This window comes from Daucus carota, chromosome 6 (genome assembly GCF_001625215.2).
Source record: "Daucus carota subsp. sativus chromosome 6, DH1 v3.0, whole genome shotgun sequence".
NCBI lineage: Eukaryota > Viridiplantae > Streptophyta > Magnoliopsida > Apiales > Apiaceae > Daucus > Daucus carota.
In genome coordinates, this window is record NC_030386.2 from 26085565 (window position 1) to 26103680 (window position 18116).

The 18116-nt window shown below is 36.3% G+C and overlaps 3 protein-coding genes across 5 annotated transcripts; all 3 read left to right on the plus strand.

The window, feature by feature from the left end:
• The first annotated feature begins 670 nt into the window (after nt 1-670).
• LOC108224832 (hydroxyproline O-galactosyltransferase GALT6) lies at nt 671-4883 on the plus strand. 2 transcript variants are annotated; one of them, XM_017399564.2, is made up of 8 exons: nt 671-740; nt 925-1745; nt 2452-2684; nt 2769-3059; nt 3145-3273; nt 3374-3547; nt 4195-4302; nt 4440-4883. In XM_017399564.2, exons 2-8 carry the CDS (start codon nt 941-943, stop codon nt 4650-4652), a joined length of 1953 nt encoding a protein of 650 aa, XP_017255053.1. In that variant the 5' UTR covers nt 671-740; nt 925-940; the 3' UTR covers nt 4653-4883. The 2 variants fall into 2 exon arrangements, with proteins under 2 accessions (XP_017255053.1, XP_063936536.1); XM_064080466.1 differs by lacking the exons at nt 671-740; nt 3145-3273 and having other exon boundaries at nt 800-1745.
• Nucleotides 4884-5938: 1055 nt separating this feature from the next.
• LOC108224559 (AAA-ATPase At3g28580) lies at nt 5939-7915 on the plus strand. The gene has a single exon (XM_017399218.2). The coding sequence runs from the start codon at nt 6060-6062 to the stop codon at nt 7626-7628; it is 1569 nt and encodes a 522-aa protein (XP_017254707.1). The 5' UTR covers nt 5939-6059; the 3' UTR covers nt 7629-7915.
• A 2372-nt stretch (nt 7916-10287) lies between these two features.
• On the plus strand, nt 10288-17814 carry LOC108226153 (zinc finger protein BRUTUS-like At1g74770). Of its 2 annotated transcripts, XM_064079655.1 has the most exons (12): nt 10288-10567; nt 11964-12185; nt 12468-12662; nt 12737-13074; nt 13244-13475; nt 13778-15483; nt 16099-16311; nt 16398-16535; nt 16636-16870; nt 16953-17012; nt 17340-17411; nt 17507-17814. In XM_064079655.1, the coding sequence occupies exons 1-12, from the start codon at nt 10292-10294 to the stop codon at nt 17606-17608; spliced, it is 3789 nt and encodes a 1262-aa protein (XP_063935725.1). In that variant the 5' UTR covers nt 10288-10291; the 3' UTR covers nt 17609-17814. The 2 variants fall into 2 exon arrangements, with proteins under 2 accessions (XP_063935725.1, XP_063935726.1); XM_064079656.1 differs by lacking the exon at nt 16953-17012 and having other exon boundaries at nt 10292-10567; nt 17507-17801.
• Nucleotides 17815-18116: the final 302 nt, after the last annotated feature.

Here is an 18116-nt window from a genome sequence, read left to right on the forward strand (position 1 = left end):
TAAATAAACTTGATAAAATATAAATATATTATTTTAAATACTAGAAGTCATAACCTTTTAGTTGGTTGTGGTAACATTTAAAAATAATGTGTAAAACTTTATAAATAATATTTTTACTATTTAAACTCATATTTCAAGGTACTTGTTTAATATTTATGGTGACTTTAGTGACCATCTTGATACCGTTTTGAGTTCAGTGACCAATTTGATACATTGAGCCCACTTCAGTGGCTAACTTGATAATTAACCCGTTTTTTTTTCATATATTTTAGTTCAAAAAGCTGTTTTTAAAAAATGAACATGGACCAGTATTTTCAAAAAAAACTATATTTATTTATCCGATCTCATTAAAAATATTATTTTTTGTTTGTAAGGCAAAATACATAAATATTAGAAAAAATATTTTTTATCAACACTTTTTATAACGGCAAAGCACTTTTAACTACACCTTCAAAATTATTTAAAATTTTCACACATATTATAGATTTGTCAACTGTATATATAATAGAAACTTTCCTTTATGAATTATAATATTTTATATATAATTTTATGTAAAATAAATTATGAAATAAGGGCACACGTTTGTTTTTCAAAAAATTTGTAAGACTCGAATTGTACTTGTCCCTGAGTCTCTGACTCTAATAATGCAGTTAAAATATTTTAAAAACAATTTAATTTCAAAACATAAACTAGTCGGAAACTTGAGCGGCCAGTGGCCACATATAATGACGACAAACGGCGTAAGTTTCTATATTCATCACTTCGCTTTCTATCATTGGTTTTTACAAATAATTTTGAATTAGATGATGAAACCCACTTTCTGTATTTCAAAATAGGAAACCCCTTTATCTCTTTCATCTGCTCTTAGTTTGTGTACATGTATCTATTTCTGTATTTATAGAATCCATGTTTTTGTGCTTGTAGACATTTTTGTTGAGACATGAAGATGAAGAGAGTTAAGTCAGAGCTGTTCAAGATTGTAATGAACAGACAAAGATCTTTTCAGTTTCTTTTATTTCTTGCACTTTGTTACATACTCATTGTTACTGTAATACAAGTACCATTTGTTCTTAAAACCCCACTCTCTTCAGACACCTTGACTCCACCTCTGCAACTCAAAACTGAACTCCAGCTTGATCAAAAACAAAGCCCATCTAGGCCCACAATAGTTGTAAATCAATCAGAAAATGAGCCATACAAGTATTTGTCAAGATTGAATTTTGATGACAAAGATGGGCTTTTGTTAGGCATTGACAAGTCTGTAATTGAGGCTTTTCAAGTGGGTTGTAAGTTCTGGAGAGAGCTTCAAGAATCAAGAAAATTTCAGGGTCTTGTTAATGCCACTGGTGTTGAGAATGGGACTGAATCTTGCCCACATTCTATTTCGCTTTCGGGTTTTGAGTTTAGTGATAAGGGGAGGAATCTTATGGTGATTCCTTGTGGGATGGCATTAGGATCACATATTACTCTTGTGGCTAAGCCTAAAAAGGGTCATTTGGAGAAGGAACCAAAGATTTCTCTGTTGAGAGAGGGGCAGTCTGCATTGGTGTCTCAGTTTATGATGGAGTTGCAGGGTTTGAAAATTGTTGATGGGGAGGAACCACCTAGGATTTTGCATTTTAATCCTAGGTTGAAGGGGGATTTTAGTGGGAAGCCTGTGATTGAGCAGAATACTTGCTATAGGATGCAATGGGGTTCCGGGCTTCGCTGTGATGGTTGGGGATCAAGGGCTGAGGAAGAAACTGGTAAATCATTTCTCCTGGCTATATAATATTTGTTTTTATTGAATATATGAAGTAAATGTTGTGGATAACTACACTGAAGAATGTTAGTATTGTTGTTTATGACATCAATGATCAAATTAGAAAGTGTTTACTTATGTAAGGATAATACAACAGTTTAATTAGAAGCCCAGCCAGCTCTTGTGTTGTCTGTGTTAAAAAGTTTGTCTAATTTTAGGTCATTTTAAGGCTCAGTGTGGAGTAAGATCCACCGGAATCCTTGCAAGCAGACAACTTATACTTCCTCTAACAAAATTGCAAGATTAGTTTTTTTTTCTTTCTATGCCGGACAATTCCCAGCTCCACTCTTCAGTTTGTAGGGGCGTATTTTGGCACACAAGTATTCTATCATTCTTTAATCATATTGAACCTGTATATATATTTTCAATTTTCAATGTAGAAGAACGTGATCCGCCCCTGACACTGACTCATAGTTTGTCGCACTTAGAATCAAGCCTCGTGATAACGAAATAGTAGTCAAACTTTCCAACAATTTGTATACCATCGACTGCTAGTATGGTGATTGGTGATAAACCTTATGTATGCTGGATCTGAAACATGTTTTCTCAAATCTTTTATTTAATTGCAAATGTCTTCATTTGCAACTTTATATACCACTTGTCACTGTATTAGTACTCACCATTTCAAGCAATTTTATATTGCCCTGCAGTTGACGGTCAGGTAAAGTGTGAGAAGTGGAACCGAGATGATGATAATCACTCTGAACGGTCCAAGACAAGATGGTGGTTGAACCGGCTTGTAGGTAGAACAAAGAAAGTGACTGTTGATTGGCCATACCCATTTGAAGAGGAAAAGTTATTTGTCTTAACTATTAGTGCTGGATTGGAGGGGTATCATGTCAATGTTGATGGAAGACATGTCACATCATTTCCTTACCGCACTGTGAGTAACACTTGACAACCTATACTATCTTGACGGTCATAGAGTTTAAACTTAATTTATGGTTTTATGCTATATTATTTGTAGGGTTTTGCCCTTGAAGATGCAACAGGATTATCCCTAAACGGAGACATCGATGTCCACTCTATATTTGCTGCATCCTTGCCCACGTCACATCCTAGCTTTGCTCCTCAGAGACATCTGGATATGTCCACAAGGTGGAAAGCTCCATCTGTTTTGCCAGGACCTGTTGAAATGTTTATCGGTATACTTTCAGCTGGCAACCATTTTGCGGAGAGAATGGCTGTCAGGAAGTCTTGGATGCAGCACAAGCTTATCAAATCTTCAAATGTTGTTGCTCGTTTCTTTGTGGCACTGGTTGGTGAAGATATCTCTTTATCATTCTTTTCACATAAATTCTTTTTAAAGGTGGTTTTATATATTCTGAACTGATTCTTGACAGAACGGGAGAAAGGAAGTAAATTTTGATTTAAAGAAGGAAGCCGAGTTTTTTGGCGACATTGTCATCGTGCCCTACATGGATAACTATGACCTTGTAGTCCTGAAAACTGTTGCCATTTGTGAATATGGGGTTAGTAAATGGTAGTGTGATGAATGGAAACCACATGTACTTTTACTACTTGCAAAAATGAGTCCTTAATTTTTTTTGGCATACTCTGTTTCTCCTTCAGGTTCATAGAACAGCTGCTAAATACATCATGAAGTGTGACGATGACACATTTGTAAGACTAGATGCAGTCATTAAGGAAGCAAATAAAGTAGCTGATAATAGGAGCTTGTATGTTGGAAATATTAATTACTACCATAAGCCCCTGCGAAATGGTAAATGGGCAGTGACATATGAGGTACTGTAATATCATTCGACATGCCTTCTCTTATTCTTCACCTTCATGTTGGCTTTTGTTTCTTGTTGTTGTTTGTGCTTAATCAACTTTGTTTTTTTTTAATTAAATCATCTAAATATCTCATTCTTTCTAGTCAAAGACTTGATTCCATTTTGTTCCTTTTTATTTTAAATATGATTCCAAACATCAGGTGGCTGCACAAGTAATTTGAACATTACTGATTTTCTTTTTGAACAATCGCAACTTTATGTCCGTATTTGTGCATGTTACTTTATTAAGAGCCTATGATATTCTCGCAGATATTTGTCGTATTCTGATTTCTTCACAAAGTATAGTTACATGTTGTATTATCGATTAATTTAATTGTGTTAAGCTTATAATTTGTTGTTGGCAAAATATCTTGTGATTTCATATAGCGCACAGGTAAAGTGTCGAGTACGATTCCAACATATATTGTCTAACGTTATTTAATATTTTGCCTGAAAGTTCCAAGTCCAGATCAGGAAAAGAAATTTTTGGGTGGTCTTTCTTTCACATCATTGAAAATTGATTACGCACCCTACCTTTTGGTTTGTGCTTGTAAAATTACTTCCTCTGAACCCTCTTTACACTGAGTCTCTTAAAATCGTTGTTTTTTGGTTGTTCAGGAATGGCCAGAGGAAGATTATCCACCTTATGCAAATGGTCCGGGATACATTATTTCATCAGATATTGCACAATTTATTGTTTCCGAGTTTGAGAAGCACAAACTAAGGGTATTTGATATTAACTCCCTCCCTCTCACTATCCCTATCCCTCTGTGTAATCATGCTCTCACAGCAATAGTTTTAGGTGATTATGTATATATTTACAGCGAATGATTAATTCTTACCTCCTTCGTAAATGTGTACAGTTGTTCAAGATGGAAGATGTTAGTATGGGGATGTGGGTGGAAAAGTTTAATAGCTCAAAAAGTGTTGAGTATGTACACAGCTACAAGTTCTGCCAATTTGGATGCATCGAAGACTATTATACCGCACATTATCAATCTCCTAGACAGATGATGTGCATGTGGGATAAACTGCAAAAAGGGAAAGGTAAACCCCAGTGTTGCAACATGAGATAACAGTGTCTGCAACAAGAAAGACTCGTATTTGTATTTGGTGTATATATTCTCTGGATGCTGGAGGCTCAGGGTAGATATAACGAGGTTTTTAGAAGCTCTGCTAAGATATTCTTTCATTTTTTTCTGTTCCTTGTATGGTCACAGAACTGCAACTGTGTTACATTTACCTCTGTAAAGACCATATTTACGTAGCTCTGATATATGCAACATAATAGAATGGAATTTTACTTATGCTGCGAACTTATTTACTTACGGTACTTTGTTATATGCAACATAATAGAATGAGATTTAACTTATGCTCCGAACTCATACGCCTAAAATCTCATGCCACATTGCTGGGAATACTTGTAGATTCTATGCTCTAACTTTTTGTTCAGATATAACTTATAAGCACTGAGTTAGAAGTCAGAACATCAAAAGTTAATATGGCAACACCTCGAGATGACAGGAAGATCAACGAATTTACAATATAAGCCTCCGCATTGCTGGGAAAACTGAGATTGGTTTATTTTATCTTCACTAACATAAGTCTTTATTTTTATCAAATAAGAGGCAAACACGCAATATGTTTAGGGGCTTTGCTCTGAAATGAGAATCCTTTTTTTGGTCTTTTTTAGACTAAGTGGGCAAGTGGCGATTGAAATCCCTTCATTTCTCACTTTTCTTGTTGCAGTATGGCATGATTTATGACAATAAATGATTAGTAGACCAAAAAAAACTTACTGCAACAAAATTATTACACTGTGTTCTGTGTAAATACTCCACCAACTCTGTCCAGGCATATAATAATAACATAAAAAACGACTTGCAAGTTGCCTAAAGCATGACTGATGACACCATTGTTCTTTCTTTTTAAGTCACTGCTGACTCTGAAACCACGTCCCTGAAAATGACCCTTTAATAGACTACTAGTACAACTTCGTGGAAACATACCACTAAAATCCGGTGTCATGAGAATCTCTTGTATATGTTTAATTTTTGATTAATCCTATAAAATGATCGAATTTTTGAAATCTAATTAATTCTTATAAAAAAATAATCAAAATATATATATAATTTATTAAAATTAATATATTACATAATTTAAAATATGGACAATTATAGAATTTATGGTAAAGTGAAATTATATTTGTTAATAAACAATTAATATAATAATAATTAAATATAAATTAATGTTTTAATATTAATATACATCATGTTTTATTCTGATTAATCCCGGATTTTCGATTAATTCTCGTAGCCGAACCAATTAGACTACGAAAACCGCTTTCCTCTTTTATAAATGGGGCCATCTTGTTTATTCTTTACGAACAACAGAACAACAGAAGCCAGACCACAGAGTCTTGACCTGCCTAGAGAAGGACACAAAATCAAGAATTGCTTCGAGTGTGAGCCACAACACCACTGATGGCAGAAGCCCCAAGAACAGTGATGGAGCTGGTGACAACACTAGGCACAAGAATCGCAAGCTTCATGTTTGTCTGGGCAATCATCCGCCAATACGTCCCTGTTGAGCTACGTCGCAACCTGGAGTCCTACACACACAGACTCCTCGACTACTTCTATCCTTACATCAGAATCAGCATCCATGAGTTCACCGGGAGCCATCTCAAGCGCAGCGAGGCTTACACCTCTGTTGAGGCCTACCTCAGCACCAACTCAACCAAGAATGCCAAGAGGCTCAAAGCTGAGGTGGGAAGAGATAGCAACAAGGTCTCGTTAAGCATGGATGAACACGAACGAGTGGCTGATGAATTCAATGGCGTACAGGTCTGGTGGCTTTCGAGTAAGGTTGTGTCCGTGTCACGGGCCATGTCAGACTATCCGGAGCCAGAGAAAAGATTTTACAGGCTTAAGTTTCATAAGAAACATAGGGAGATGATAACCGAGACTTATTTGGAGCATGTATTGAACAAGGGGAAGGAAATTAAGAGGCAGAATAAGCAGAGAAGGCTTTATACTAATAACAGTGGCAGCAGCATAAAGTATTCAGGCCGCAGGATGTGGAGTCATATTGTGTTTGAGCATCCGGCTACATTTGAAACTTTGGCAATGGAACCGAGCAAGAAGCAGGAGATCATTGAAGATCTGTCGACGTTTAGCAAAAGTAAGGATTATTATGCAAGAATTGGTAAGGCGTGGAAGCGAGGTTACCTGCTTTATGGTCCGCCAGGAACTGGAAAATCAACCATGATTGCTGCGATGGCTAATTTTCTGAGCTATGATATTTATGATCTTGAGCTGACGGCTGTCAAGGATAACACGGAACTAAGGATGCTTTTGATTGGGACAACAAGTAAATCAATAATTGTGATCGAGGACATTGATTGTTCACTTGAGCTTACTGGTCAGAGGAAGAAAAAAGAAGAGAAACCTGACAAGGGGAAGAAGGAAGCTGGTAAGGAACCTAAGGATGAGGGTGGGAGCAAAGTTACTCTATCAGGATTACTGAATTTTATTGATGGTTTGTGGTCTGCAAGTGGAGGCGAGCGGATCATTGTGTTTACAACTAATTATGTTGAGAAACTTGATCCGGCTCTTACCAGAAGGGGAAGAATGGACAAACATGTTGAGATGTCTTACTGCAGTTTTGAAGGGTTTAAGGTGCTTGCTAAGAATTACCTGGAAGTTGAAGATCATCCAGCATTTGATTCAATTCAACAGTTGATGACTGAGGCCTTAGTTACACCTGCTGATGTTGCAGAAAACCTCATGCATAAGACCACAACTGAAAATGCAGATGTTTGTCTTTCGAATCTGATTCGAGCCCTCAATGAAGCCAAGGACCTGAAAAAGAATGAACTAGAAAAGTTAGAAGCAATGTCTTCAGATAAACAGAAGGAACCAGTAGAGGTGGAAGCAATGTTGCTGGATCAACCTAGGGAACCAGTAGAGGTAGAAGAAATGCTGCCAAATAAACAAGCAGCAGAAGAAAGTGAAGCAGTACAGGTGGAAGGAATGCTGCTGGATCAATAAAAGGACTAGCCAAAGCTGAATGAAATGATGCCAAAGAAACAAGAAGCTGCAGAATCATTATGTAACTGCAACACCTACAAGTTTTAATAAATATATACATTTAGAAATAATCTATTCTACATCTACTATATTGCCACCTAGGTATATAAATATATACATTGGATCTAGTGGGAGGATGGTTGTGTTATACTGTTATTCAAGATCCTAGTTGTAAGTCATACCATGTAATATATTTAGACCAAATTAAGGATACAGAATTACCATCCAAAATAAATCATTGTGCATTATTGTCCTGGCCTATATACACTAATTAACCTTCAGAAATTTCCATGCAACTCTTCACATTTCCACCATCTCATTTGCAAATCAGCTCAACTATCAAGAGCTCCCAGCTCTTTTATATCCTCCAAATAAAGCGATATATGAGTCATCGATACTCTGTGGCTTCTATTATATAGTGCTTCCTAGAGCCTGCTAAGACATGCGTTTTAGGCATACTTGGTTCCAACACACATAGGATCAATTTTATGTTCTAGGTATGCTTCACTCACCTCCAAATATTAATTTCAAAAAATATATATATATAATCTGGCAACCACCAAAAAGTAATAAGTAGTGCTACGTACCCCAAATTCTGTTCATAAATCTTTTTCCCAAATGACGTGGCAGACAGATTACTAATTTTAATTGGGTGGTTGATATAGGGGTCCCATCATTATTAGTGTGAGTTGAACCAAGCATAGCTTGCCAAGTAGATTTGAAAACAAAATTTGGTAACACTTTTTGGGATACCTAACATTTTCCAAAAGGAAATCCAAAGAAAATTGTAATCTGGCAACTACCAAAAATATAGTCCTGTTTATAATTTAAACTGCTAGAGCTACAAAGTATATCTGGCAATTATAAGTTGGTGGCAGGTGCCTTATCACATATTTTGCAGTTCAAAATTGTACCCCAGCGACTCTCCGCGGCGATTAATATACTTGTGATTGTAGTGTGTGAGCATGAGGTGCCTTGCAAGAAATAATGAACTCATAAATGAGTTCTTGTAGCAATTACATCTGGGGTCTGTTATAATGCTCCAGCAATTAACATAGAATGCGATATAACAATCGTCTGTGAGGAAAAGCTATAATTGGTAACTGAAACTCACCACCTAGAGGTAAGCTGCGGTTTGTGCTGAGCTAGAGGCTTCTTGGCAACTACAAAAAGCAAAGAAAATAGCCAGAGCATTAGTGAAAGGAACGGATCTTTATATTCAAATCAGAAATTATAAGTTCTAGTTTTACCTCTTTTAGAAAAGATCTTCGAGGGAGGGAAGAAGAGAGAGATTTGTTTACCTAAACATAACAGGTTCTTCGCCTTGTTCCCGCATTTTTGATTTTTGTTATTTATTTAGTTATAATATAAAATAAATATTAAAAGTAAATAATTCTGAAAATTATTTATAACCTTTACTTATCTTACAATTAAAAAAGACCGTTTTTTCTCTAATAATAATATCGAAAGCCCCGGGTGTTATTGAGATACCACGGTTCAAATCTCGGATTTTTTTTGAAAATCGGGTCAAATCTCAAATATCGAATTCGAAAATAAGCCCAAATACTCTAGTCTGATTACAACAACTTAGATAATATAACAGTATTTATACTTATAAACTGAAATAAAATTTTCATGCTTCTCGACGTGAGACTGGGGTGCTAGTAATGCTCTAGGTTATGGAATAGCTTGCGGTTAGGTAGAACTTGGAAGAGTGTGTAAACATGTGGTAAACACAATGTGTTGGAGAGACAAACACACGCTTGTACTAAATGGATATTTAACCTTGCTAAATTGTACTCTACTCTTGGTCCGCTGCTTAAGTTAATTGAAACTTGAGCATCAACATTGCGACGCACAACTAAACTCCAACATCGCGAAATAGAATTATGTAAATGGACTTAAGTATTGCCGGCAAATAATATTTGACTTTTCTTGAGAACGTCTCCATCAAGTCAATGCACACTGACCTTCAATATTAATACAAAAACTATATATTTAATTCGCTAATTTAGTGTTCTATTTAACTGTTCATTATTCAGATTATAATGTTGCAACTCTTAAAATTAACTATCTAAGGAGGGTATAGAACTTTATGAGGTCTCAAGATTTTAGACGGCATGATTTTTAGAAACCGACTTTATTTATCATTTGACATATTTAGCACTGATTAATTATCATCTTTAAAGAATTGTCAATACAGTTAACTAAAATCTTTGTTGGTAACTAATTTAACTACATATAGAAATCGAACGACTGCATGGCAGCATGGATCAAGTCGCAAAATTAGTAACCGGTCTAATCTTTGTTTTGACCGCGATTAGTCTGCGTATATAAGCTGCGTGACATGCGGTATTTTCCTACAATTGTCACGTGACGTGATCTTTTCGACATTTTACAAAATTAATCAGACATTTCATGACGTGGCACTAACTCATTGGCTACTCAAGAGTCAGGGCAGTTTGCAGTTAGGTACAATGTCTTAGTTACACGTAGCAATAAAACTGAAAATCAAGTAAATATATAGTAAATATTTTATTAAAATAATGGAGTGAAGAGATGAAGGTACAGCAGCAAATGCTTTATATTCAGCAGTTCCTTGACAATGAGACTTGCTCTTAAAAATGGCTGGAGAAGAAGCAAGTGGAGTGGCCGAGGAAGAGGAAGAAGAACCACCCGCAGCATTAATGGAGGGAAATATAGTTGGACTGGTGGATGCTCCGATTCTGCTTCTACTTTGTTTCCACAAAGCCCTTCGAGTTGAGTTCACTGAGCTTCGTCGAATGGCGGTGGAGGCGGCGGAGAGGGGAGGTTTTGACGATGGTCTTGTTATTGACATCCGCCAGCGGTTTGAGTTTTTGAGGCTTTTCTACAAGTATCACTCGGCTGCCGAAGATGAGGTATGTTAGTTCGTCCACTTTTTCTAAATTTTCGAATTGCATGTAGAGTTCGAAGAGACTCCTAAATGAATTTTTGTATCAAAATATAAAGAGCATGATAGAAATTATGAGTTTCAAGAAATTATCTCTTCTCTATTTTTCTCTGACACTGTTATACATGATTCTTAACTTATTTTTGATCATAAAGAATTTGTCCAATCGACTTTATCAAGTACTTCTCTCACTCATATTGTCATAGTGGAGTTCAAATATTAATATAATAATACTCCCTCTGTTTTCAAATATTTGACGTTTGACTTTTTGGTACACAATTCTAAGAGTTTTGACTGCATACTTAAAATTATTATTTTTAAAATTTTCTTCTTCGGGATAAAAATATTAATCTTATACTTTAATTCACAAAAAGAAAATTTTAAAAATATTAATTCTAGCTGCACTTAAAAGTGTGTGCACAAAAGTCGAACGTCAATTATTTGAAAATAGAGGGAGTATCAAATAAAGGGGTATAAAAATCATTGTTGAACGTAACATTCTTGAAAATATATTAACTTGCTAGGAGTAACTTCAGTAACTTCTCTATACAGCCTTCTTAGCCTAAATATCTTAAATGGACTCTTAACTTTTTTCTTATCTGTTCGGGAGCTCCATATCCTTAAACCTGTCGCAATATGTCATATTGTCATATAACAACTTGTTACTCCCTCCGTCCCCCTGAGTTGTATACATTGGGGGACGGGGACGCGGCACGGACTTTAATGCTCCTGCAAAGTGTAGTTGTGCAATTTATTTTTAAAATTTTTCTTTTCTGAATTAAAGTTTGGATGTTATATTTTTATACGAAAAAAAAAAATCTCAAAAATAAGTTACGGAACTATATTTTATAAGAGCATTGAAATGCGTGTCGAGCAGTTAAAAAGAAACGTATAGAATTAAATGGGACAGAGGGAGTAGTTTCTGAAGCTTTTACTGATCATTAGCAAAACAAACTAGTAATGGTGTATTTACAATTATGAAGTGAAATTTACTCAGTCTCTGCACTCTATTATCTATTTATACTAAACTGGCTTCGGTAGCTATTTACACGAATGAAACTCCCATCTACCTGAATTTCCCGCCATAAATATTCAACTATTTGTGGCTAGTTTGTTACTCTCTCCTTTCCTAAAAATGTTTCTCGTTTGATATGTCGGCACTTTTCATAACATGAGATAGATTACTAATTTTCGTCTAATTTATAAGACTAAAAAAAATTACGTGAAACCAATCATTATGCTCCTGAACTCTTGAGCTAGGAGAACCAGGCTAACCAGCGACTACATCGAGTTTGAGCATCCGATTACTAAATTTGGGTTTATAAGCACATAATGATATCTTAATATGAACTGCACATTGGCAGGTCATTTTTATGGCTCTGGATAAACTTGTGAAAAATGTGGTGAACGCATACTCCCTCGAACATGCAAGCATAGATGACCTGTTCGACTCTGTTTTCCACTGCCTGGATGTTTTAATCAACGATCGCCACCAAATTAGTTCAACTCCATTTCAAGAACTTGTATTCCGCATTGGCGCAATACAGACCACAATTTTTCAGCATATGCTTAAAGAAGAAGAGCAGGTACTTGTTGGTTTCTTTACAATGTCACCAATTATATGCATGCTCTTTCAACTTCAAGTAGTTATTATTGTTTTACGGTTTATTGTAGCCAGTTCATCTAAAATCTTAAGATGTTATCTGATACCATGTTAAATAACTGGCCCCGACAGGATCTTATACTCTTCAATAGTCACTGTGTTAATGCTCTCTCTCTATGAATTGTGTGAAATAATTTCATCCCTTAGCAGTTAGCACTTTATGCATTAGCAAACACTTCTCTATGACCAAATCCACTGTGGGCAGGTATTTCCACTGCTTATGCAGCAGTTCTCTTCGGAGAAACAGGCAGCATACATTTGGCAATTCATGTGTAGTATCCCTGTGACGCTGTTAGAGGATTTTTTGCCTTGGATAATATCTATTCTTTCCTCAAGAGAACAGATTGAGTTCATACACTGCATAGAAAATGTTGCACCCAAGGAAAAACTGTTGCAAGAGGTAAATCCTGACTTCAGCTCTCGATGACTGCTACTTAACTTATCTGTGTAATATGCTGACATCTATCTTGAAAGTTGGTACATTCTTGGATTGGTGGCAAGAAGCAGAAATCTGACAGTGGTGCACTCGGAGTTCAGTTTCGTAAAGGCCTTGGCAATTATAAGGACATACACAAGATGTACACATCCGAGGTGAACTTCGCAGAAAATCAGCAATTGGCAGAAGTTTTTGCACTACAAACTGGCGGAAAAAATCCAGTTGATGGGATTCATCTTTGGCATAATGCCATTACAAAAGATCTGCAAGTTATACTGCTGGAACTCTATCAGATGAGATCCTTCAACAGCTTCTCAGATCTAGCTTCACTTGTTGTCCAGCTAAATTTTATGGCAGACACCCTCATTTTCTATAGGTAAATACTGGAATTCCATTACTAAGCCATCAAGGTGTCAAATGGAGTCCTCGTTAAAATTTGTGGGATTCTCTCCATAAATTTGAACGGGATCTTACACTTACCTTCTCTAAGTTATTGTCACTTCTATGAGTTCAGTGCTAATAATTTTTATGAATGCTTTTTGCAGCAATGCGCTGAATAAAATATTTTACCCTGTATGGAATGAACTTCCCAAAGATTTTACATTGCCTGAATATGCACAATTCCTGGACGAGAGGAAAATTGAAGGTCTGCAGAATTTGCTGTCTTACAAAGCTCATCATTCAATACCACTTAAGAACTATGTTGAGAAACTCTGCGGGGAACTGGAATTGTTTTTGAGCTGGATTGATGAACACCTGACCTTACTTCATAAACAGGTACACTGCTTTTTCAGTTTTATAATCAGAGGAAGTATTAGTTTATAATCGCCATACACAATCTACTTGATCATCATTAGGTATATAATCCTACTATTCCAGACGGAGAGCGTGAGTTGAAACAATATATTTGTTACATAAAAATCTCAGTGAAATAAATATACATCTTAGTTATGTGAAAATCCGTTAAGCCTCAATGTTGCCACCGAAATGAAGGAATATTCACAAAAATATAAAGGGTTCTACTTCCAGTATTATGATGGTTCCATACTTTTTCACTAACTTTATTCACTTGCTATCAGGTTTTTCCATTCATTGGAATGAACTGCAGCCATTCAATGCAACAGTGGCTATTGTACACGAGCCTTAAGATGATGCCACTTGGGTTGGCAAAATGCATGATTACTTGGTTTGCAGCTCATTTATCTGAGGAGGAATCCAAGTCCATTCTCAGTATGAATCTAGAAGATTCTGTAGCCAATAAGCCTCTGGCAGCTATCTTATGTGAGTGGGTACGCACTAGTTACTCAGGTAAAATCTCTACTGAAAAGTTCAAAAAGGACCTGCAGAAGTTTTTCAATAGCAGGTGTTCATTTTTGTCTGAACAAATCAAGGAGGAGGCCAAACTCTCCAGACTCCAGTTGGATATGCAACATTACAACAGATCCAACTCTTTGCTACTAGAAAATAATTCAGCTATTACGAGTGACATGCATACTTCAGCTTCTGCCTCGGAAAGCACAAGGAATTATGACACATCATACAGCAGTGGGATGAATTTGCATGTGTTACTCCCTCAAACTTTAAATATCCCATCCCAAATTTCTTGTCGTTCTTCAGCAAGTAATAGTGCTCCCACTATTTCCTGCCTGAAGTCGACACCAATGGACCACATCCTTGTTATCCACAAAGCTTTAATGAAGGATCTGGATTACCTTGTACTTGCTTCATCTAAGTTGTCTGATAATGTAGCTTTTCTTACAGACTTCCATCATCGCCTCCGTTGTGTAAAATTAATGTATCAGATACATAGTGCTTCAGAGGACGACATTGCCTTTCCAGCTCTGGAGGCAAAGGTGGATTTTAAAAATATCAGCCAATCCTACACCATTGACCACAAGTTAGAAGTTGAACATTTTATTAAGGTTTCCAGTATTTTCGATGAGATTTCAAGATTTCTTGTCTCATTGCCTAATGATGGTATAGGTACCCCGGGTCACAGGGAGCCAAGTTATAAGCAGTTGTGTGTGAAACTCCATGATATGTGTATATCAATGCATAAAGTCCTGAGTGACCATATCCATCATGAAGAAATTGAACTTCTACCTTTATTTAGAGAACACTTCTCTATTCAGGAGCAAGAAAAAATCATAGGATGCATGCTTGGAAGAATAAAAGCAGAAAGCTTGCAAGAAATTATACCCTGGTTAATGTCATCTTTAGAGACAGAGGATCAGCAAAGTATGATGTCATTATGGAGGAAGGTTACTGAAAATACAAAATTTGACGAATGGTTAGGAGAATGGTGGGAAGAAGGGAAGGTCCTTAATATGGCTAAAGTAGCAGAAAAATCAAGTTCTCTGCCATGGTTGACCATAGATGAACTAGATATTGTGTCAAAATATTTGGTGAAAGGAAGGCTCGCCGAAAAACATGCCTCTCATTGTAAGATAAGCATAGAAAACTCACAAAACAAAATTGGTTTATCTGGAAATCTTGTTGTGGACAATAAGGATGAGATTTTGAATGAACACCAACACAAAGAAAAACCTTTAAAGTGTGCTGATATTACTTGTGAGGTTGGAAACAATAGGGATGATGAAAAAACAGATTTCTCTGGTCTAGCTGATGAAAAAGGAAAAGTTTTACCAATCTATGAGAAGTTCGGGCATGAGAAGGACCTAAGAATGAGTCAGGAGGAACTGGATGCGGCAATAAGGTGTGTGACCCGCGATCCAGATTTGAATCTTCAGAAGAAGTCATACATAATTCAGTGCTTGCTTACCAGGTTAGTATCAGCTTATTCTCTTAGCAGCTTTTCTTTTTTATATTACTCTATTGTCTTTCCTTTCACCATTACATTGACCTAATCAATGGCATCAAAGCCGTGCAATGCATGTAAACATTGAACAAATTAAATAAAACATAAAACGAATGTGCACTGATAATCTGATCAGAGAGGGGACCATAAGAACCTATTTCCTTGAAGCCAAAGGGGTTTTACAAGATTTTGACAGTAAAAACATATTAGAAACTTCTATATTTCAAAGTCAGTCACAGGACTTTGTACATGATTGCAGCAAAGCTATACCAACTTATAATTCAATAGGTTTTGCTCAAGTCTTTAATGGATGTATTAATTTCCCAGGTTAAGCGACAAGTTCCCTTCAGATAATTGAAGATACTTCAACTTCTGCAAAGTAATTAAAACTACTGTGAATAAGATCAGGTGTCTGCTCAGATAGTAAAATGTAAAATAAATATACCCGTGTTCCCTCATGTACGACTTTTGTGACTCTACTTTTAGGTAGCACTATACGCTGGTCTTTTAAGGCAACTGTTGTTATTTTTACTCTGAGCTAAAAGCCAATGCAAACTTGACTTAAACTTCCACGACTTTCAGCCGTTGGATCGCAGCACAGAAGAGATTACAGTCTGAGACAGAACCAACTGAGGAAAAAGTTCCAGGACAGCATCCATCTTATCAAGATCCTCAGAAACAGACATATGGCTGCAGACATTACAAGAGGAACTGCAAGCTTGTCTCTTCGTGCTGTGATACGCTATATACATGTAGAAAATGCCATGATGAGGTGGCTGATCATTCTATGGATAGGTGGCACCTATGTATAAGTTTTATCTCAATGTATCAAATGACTACTATCCTGTGTCTTGCTTATTTGTTCTTATTTGTGCATGCAGAAAAAGAACCACCAAGATGATGTGCATGAGATGTCTGATAATTCAGACTATTGGTCCCACCTGCTCAACACCTTCTTGCAATAAGCTATCCATGGCCAGTTACTACTGCAAGATTTGTAAATTATTTGATGATGAGAGGTAACATAGAGTTTAAGATTCATTTATTGTCACATTAAAACTTCTATTAATTGAAGTTTACCTATACTGGCTAATCTAACATATACTGGATCATGCACAGGCAAATTTTCCACTGTCCATATTGTAATTTGTGTCGACTGGGGAAAGGACTGGGAATCGACTTCTTCCACTGCATGGTTTGCAATGCTTGCATGCATCCATCTCTTACTGTGCATACATGCAGGGCAAAGTGCTTTGAAGATTTTTGCCCAATCTGCCATGAGTTTATTTTCACCTCAAGCGCTCCCATCAAGTCTCTTAGATGTGGCCATTTGATGCACTCTGCATGTTTCCGGGTATTTGTTTAAGATCAAGTTCCTCCTCTTCCTTTATTATAATACAATTACTCAGACTATTAACTGTATGATTTTCGTAAAGGCCTACACATGTTCCCACTACATCTGCCCAATCTGCAGCAAGTCACTCGGGGACATGAAGGTTTTTGTTAAACTTTGTTCCCATTTGTTATCAATTATTTTCCGTATAGATATAATTTAAAGCCGTGTTTCTTTTACTTGCAAGTAACAGACTGAAACATACAAATTATTGACCTTCAAGTTTTTCATACATGTCAGTAATATGGTGGTTAGTGCACTGTACTGAGAGTTTAGCAGAACAAGATTAGAAAAGGCTGACATACCTTCTAGTTCCTTCTACTCAAATTGTTTCATAACAAATGATCTGGAATTTCTATGATTATCGCTGTCCTATAGAACTTGACTCTTTATCTAGCTTCGGATATTGAACTTTAAAACTTATTTGTAGATGTATTTTGAGATGTTGGATGCGTGCTTGGCTGATGAGAAAATTCAAGAAGAACATGCTGGCCAAACTCAGGTTTATATTGGTCCTTGTTCTTATCAGCCTAACTATTTTCCAGTTTGTGAATTATGGTGATGCTAGATTTTCTTAACCATATCAAGCTTGTGCAGGCTATATTATGCAATGACTGTGAAAAGAGAGGTAGTGCTTCTTTCCACTGGTTCTATCACAAGTGTCCTCATTGTGGTTCATATAATACAAGGCTTCTGTAAGTGACATCTACTGAATGTGACTAATTTCTCAGAAACTCTGTGGCAGTTCTTCGACTTCTTATACCACTCTTTATGCAATAGATATGTACTTATACTACTCATTCCTCTTTTGAATTGAAGAACATTGTACATGTGTTTGTCTTTTATGGAAGCAAATTGTACATATTTTGTGAATGCAACCTGTTATCATCAATGTTACCTGTCAAGTAAGTGGTGTCTGCCATGATAGATGGTTTAAGGCTTTAAGCAGTGAGCTCTAGATGGATTTTGATTTGGTTCTGATGACAGATATTAATATCTATCAGAATACTAGACTGGAGACACTGGAAGCATATGGCTCGCAGAGATAGAAGATATAGAACAATCCCGTGATAAAAATTGTATAAACACGTAATAATAATTGGATAGATAAATGAATTTAACGAATAGTACACAACTGTTTGCAGCCTCTACTGCAACTGCAAATTTGTGTGAATTCTATCACCTCTGCGCTCTGCCACTTCCCCGC

Bases quoted from the DNA above. Each gene is read 5' to 3' on its own strand.
- LOC108224832 (XM_017399564.2), top strand. From the start codon at position 941: ATGAAGATGAAGAGAGTTAAGTCAGAGCTGTTCAAGATTGTAATGAAC. The intron at 3,274-3,373 runs GTTAGTAAATGG...TTTCTCCTTCAG, and splicing joins TTGCCATTTGTGAATATGGG to GTTCATAGAACAGCTGCTAA. The intron at 3,548-4,194 runs GTACTGTAATAT...TTGGTTGTTCAG, and splicing joins AATGGGCAGTGACATATGAG to GAATGGCCAGAGGAAGATTA.
- LOC108224559 (XM_017399218.2), top strand. From the start codon at position 6,060: ATGGCAGAAGCCCCAAGAACAGTGATGGAGCTGGTGACAACACTAGGC.
- LOC108226153 (XM_064079655.1), top strand. From the start codon at position 10,292: ATGGCTGGAGAAGAAGCAAGTGGAGTGGCCGAGGAAGAGGAAGAAGAA. The intron at 10,568-11,963 runs GTATGTTAGTTC...GCACATTGGCAG, and splicing joins ACTCGGCTGCCGAAGATGAG to GTCATTTTTATGGCTCTGGA. The intron at 17,412-17,506 runs GTTTATATTGGT...AAGCTTGTGCAG, and splicing joins AACATGCTGGCCAAACTCAG to GCTATATTATGCAATGACTG.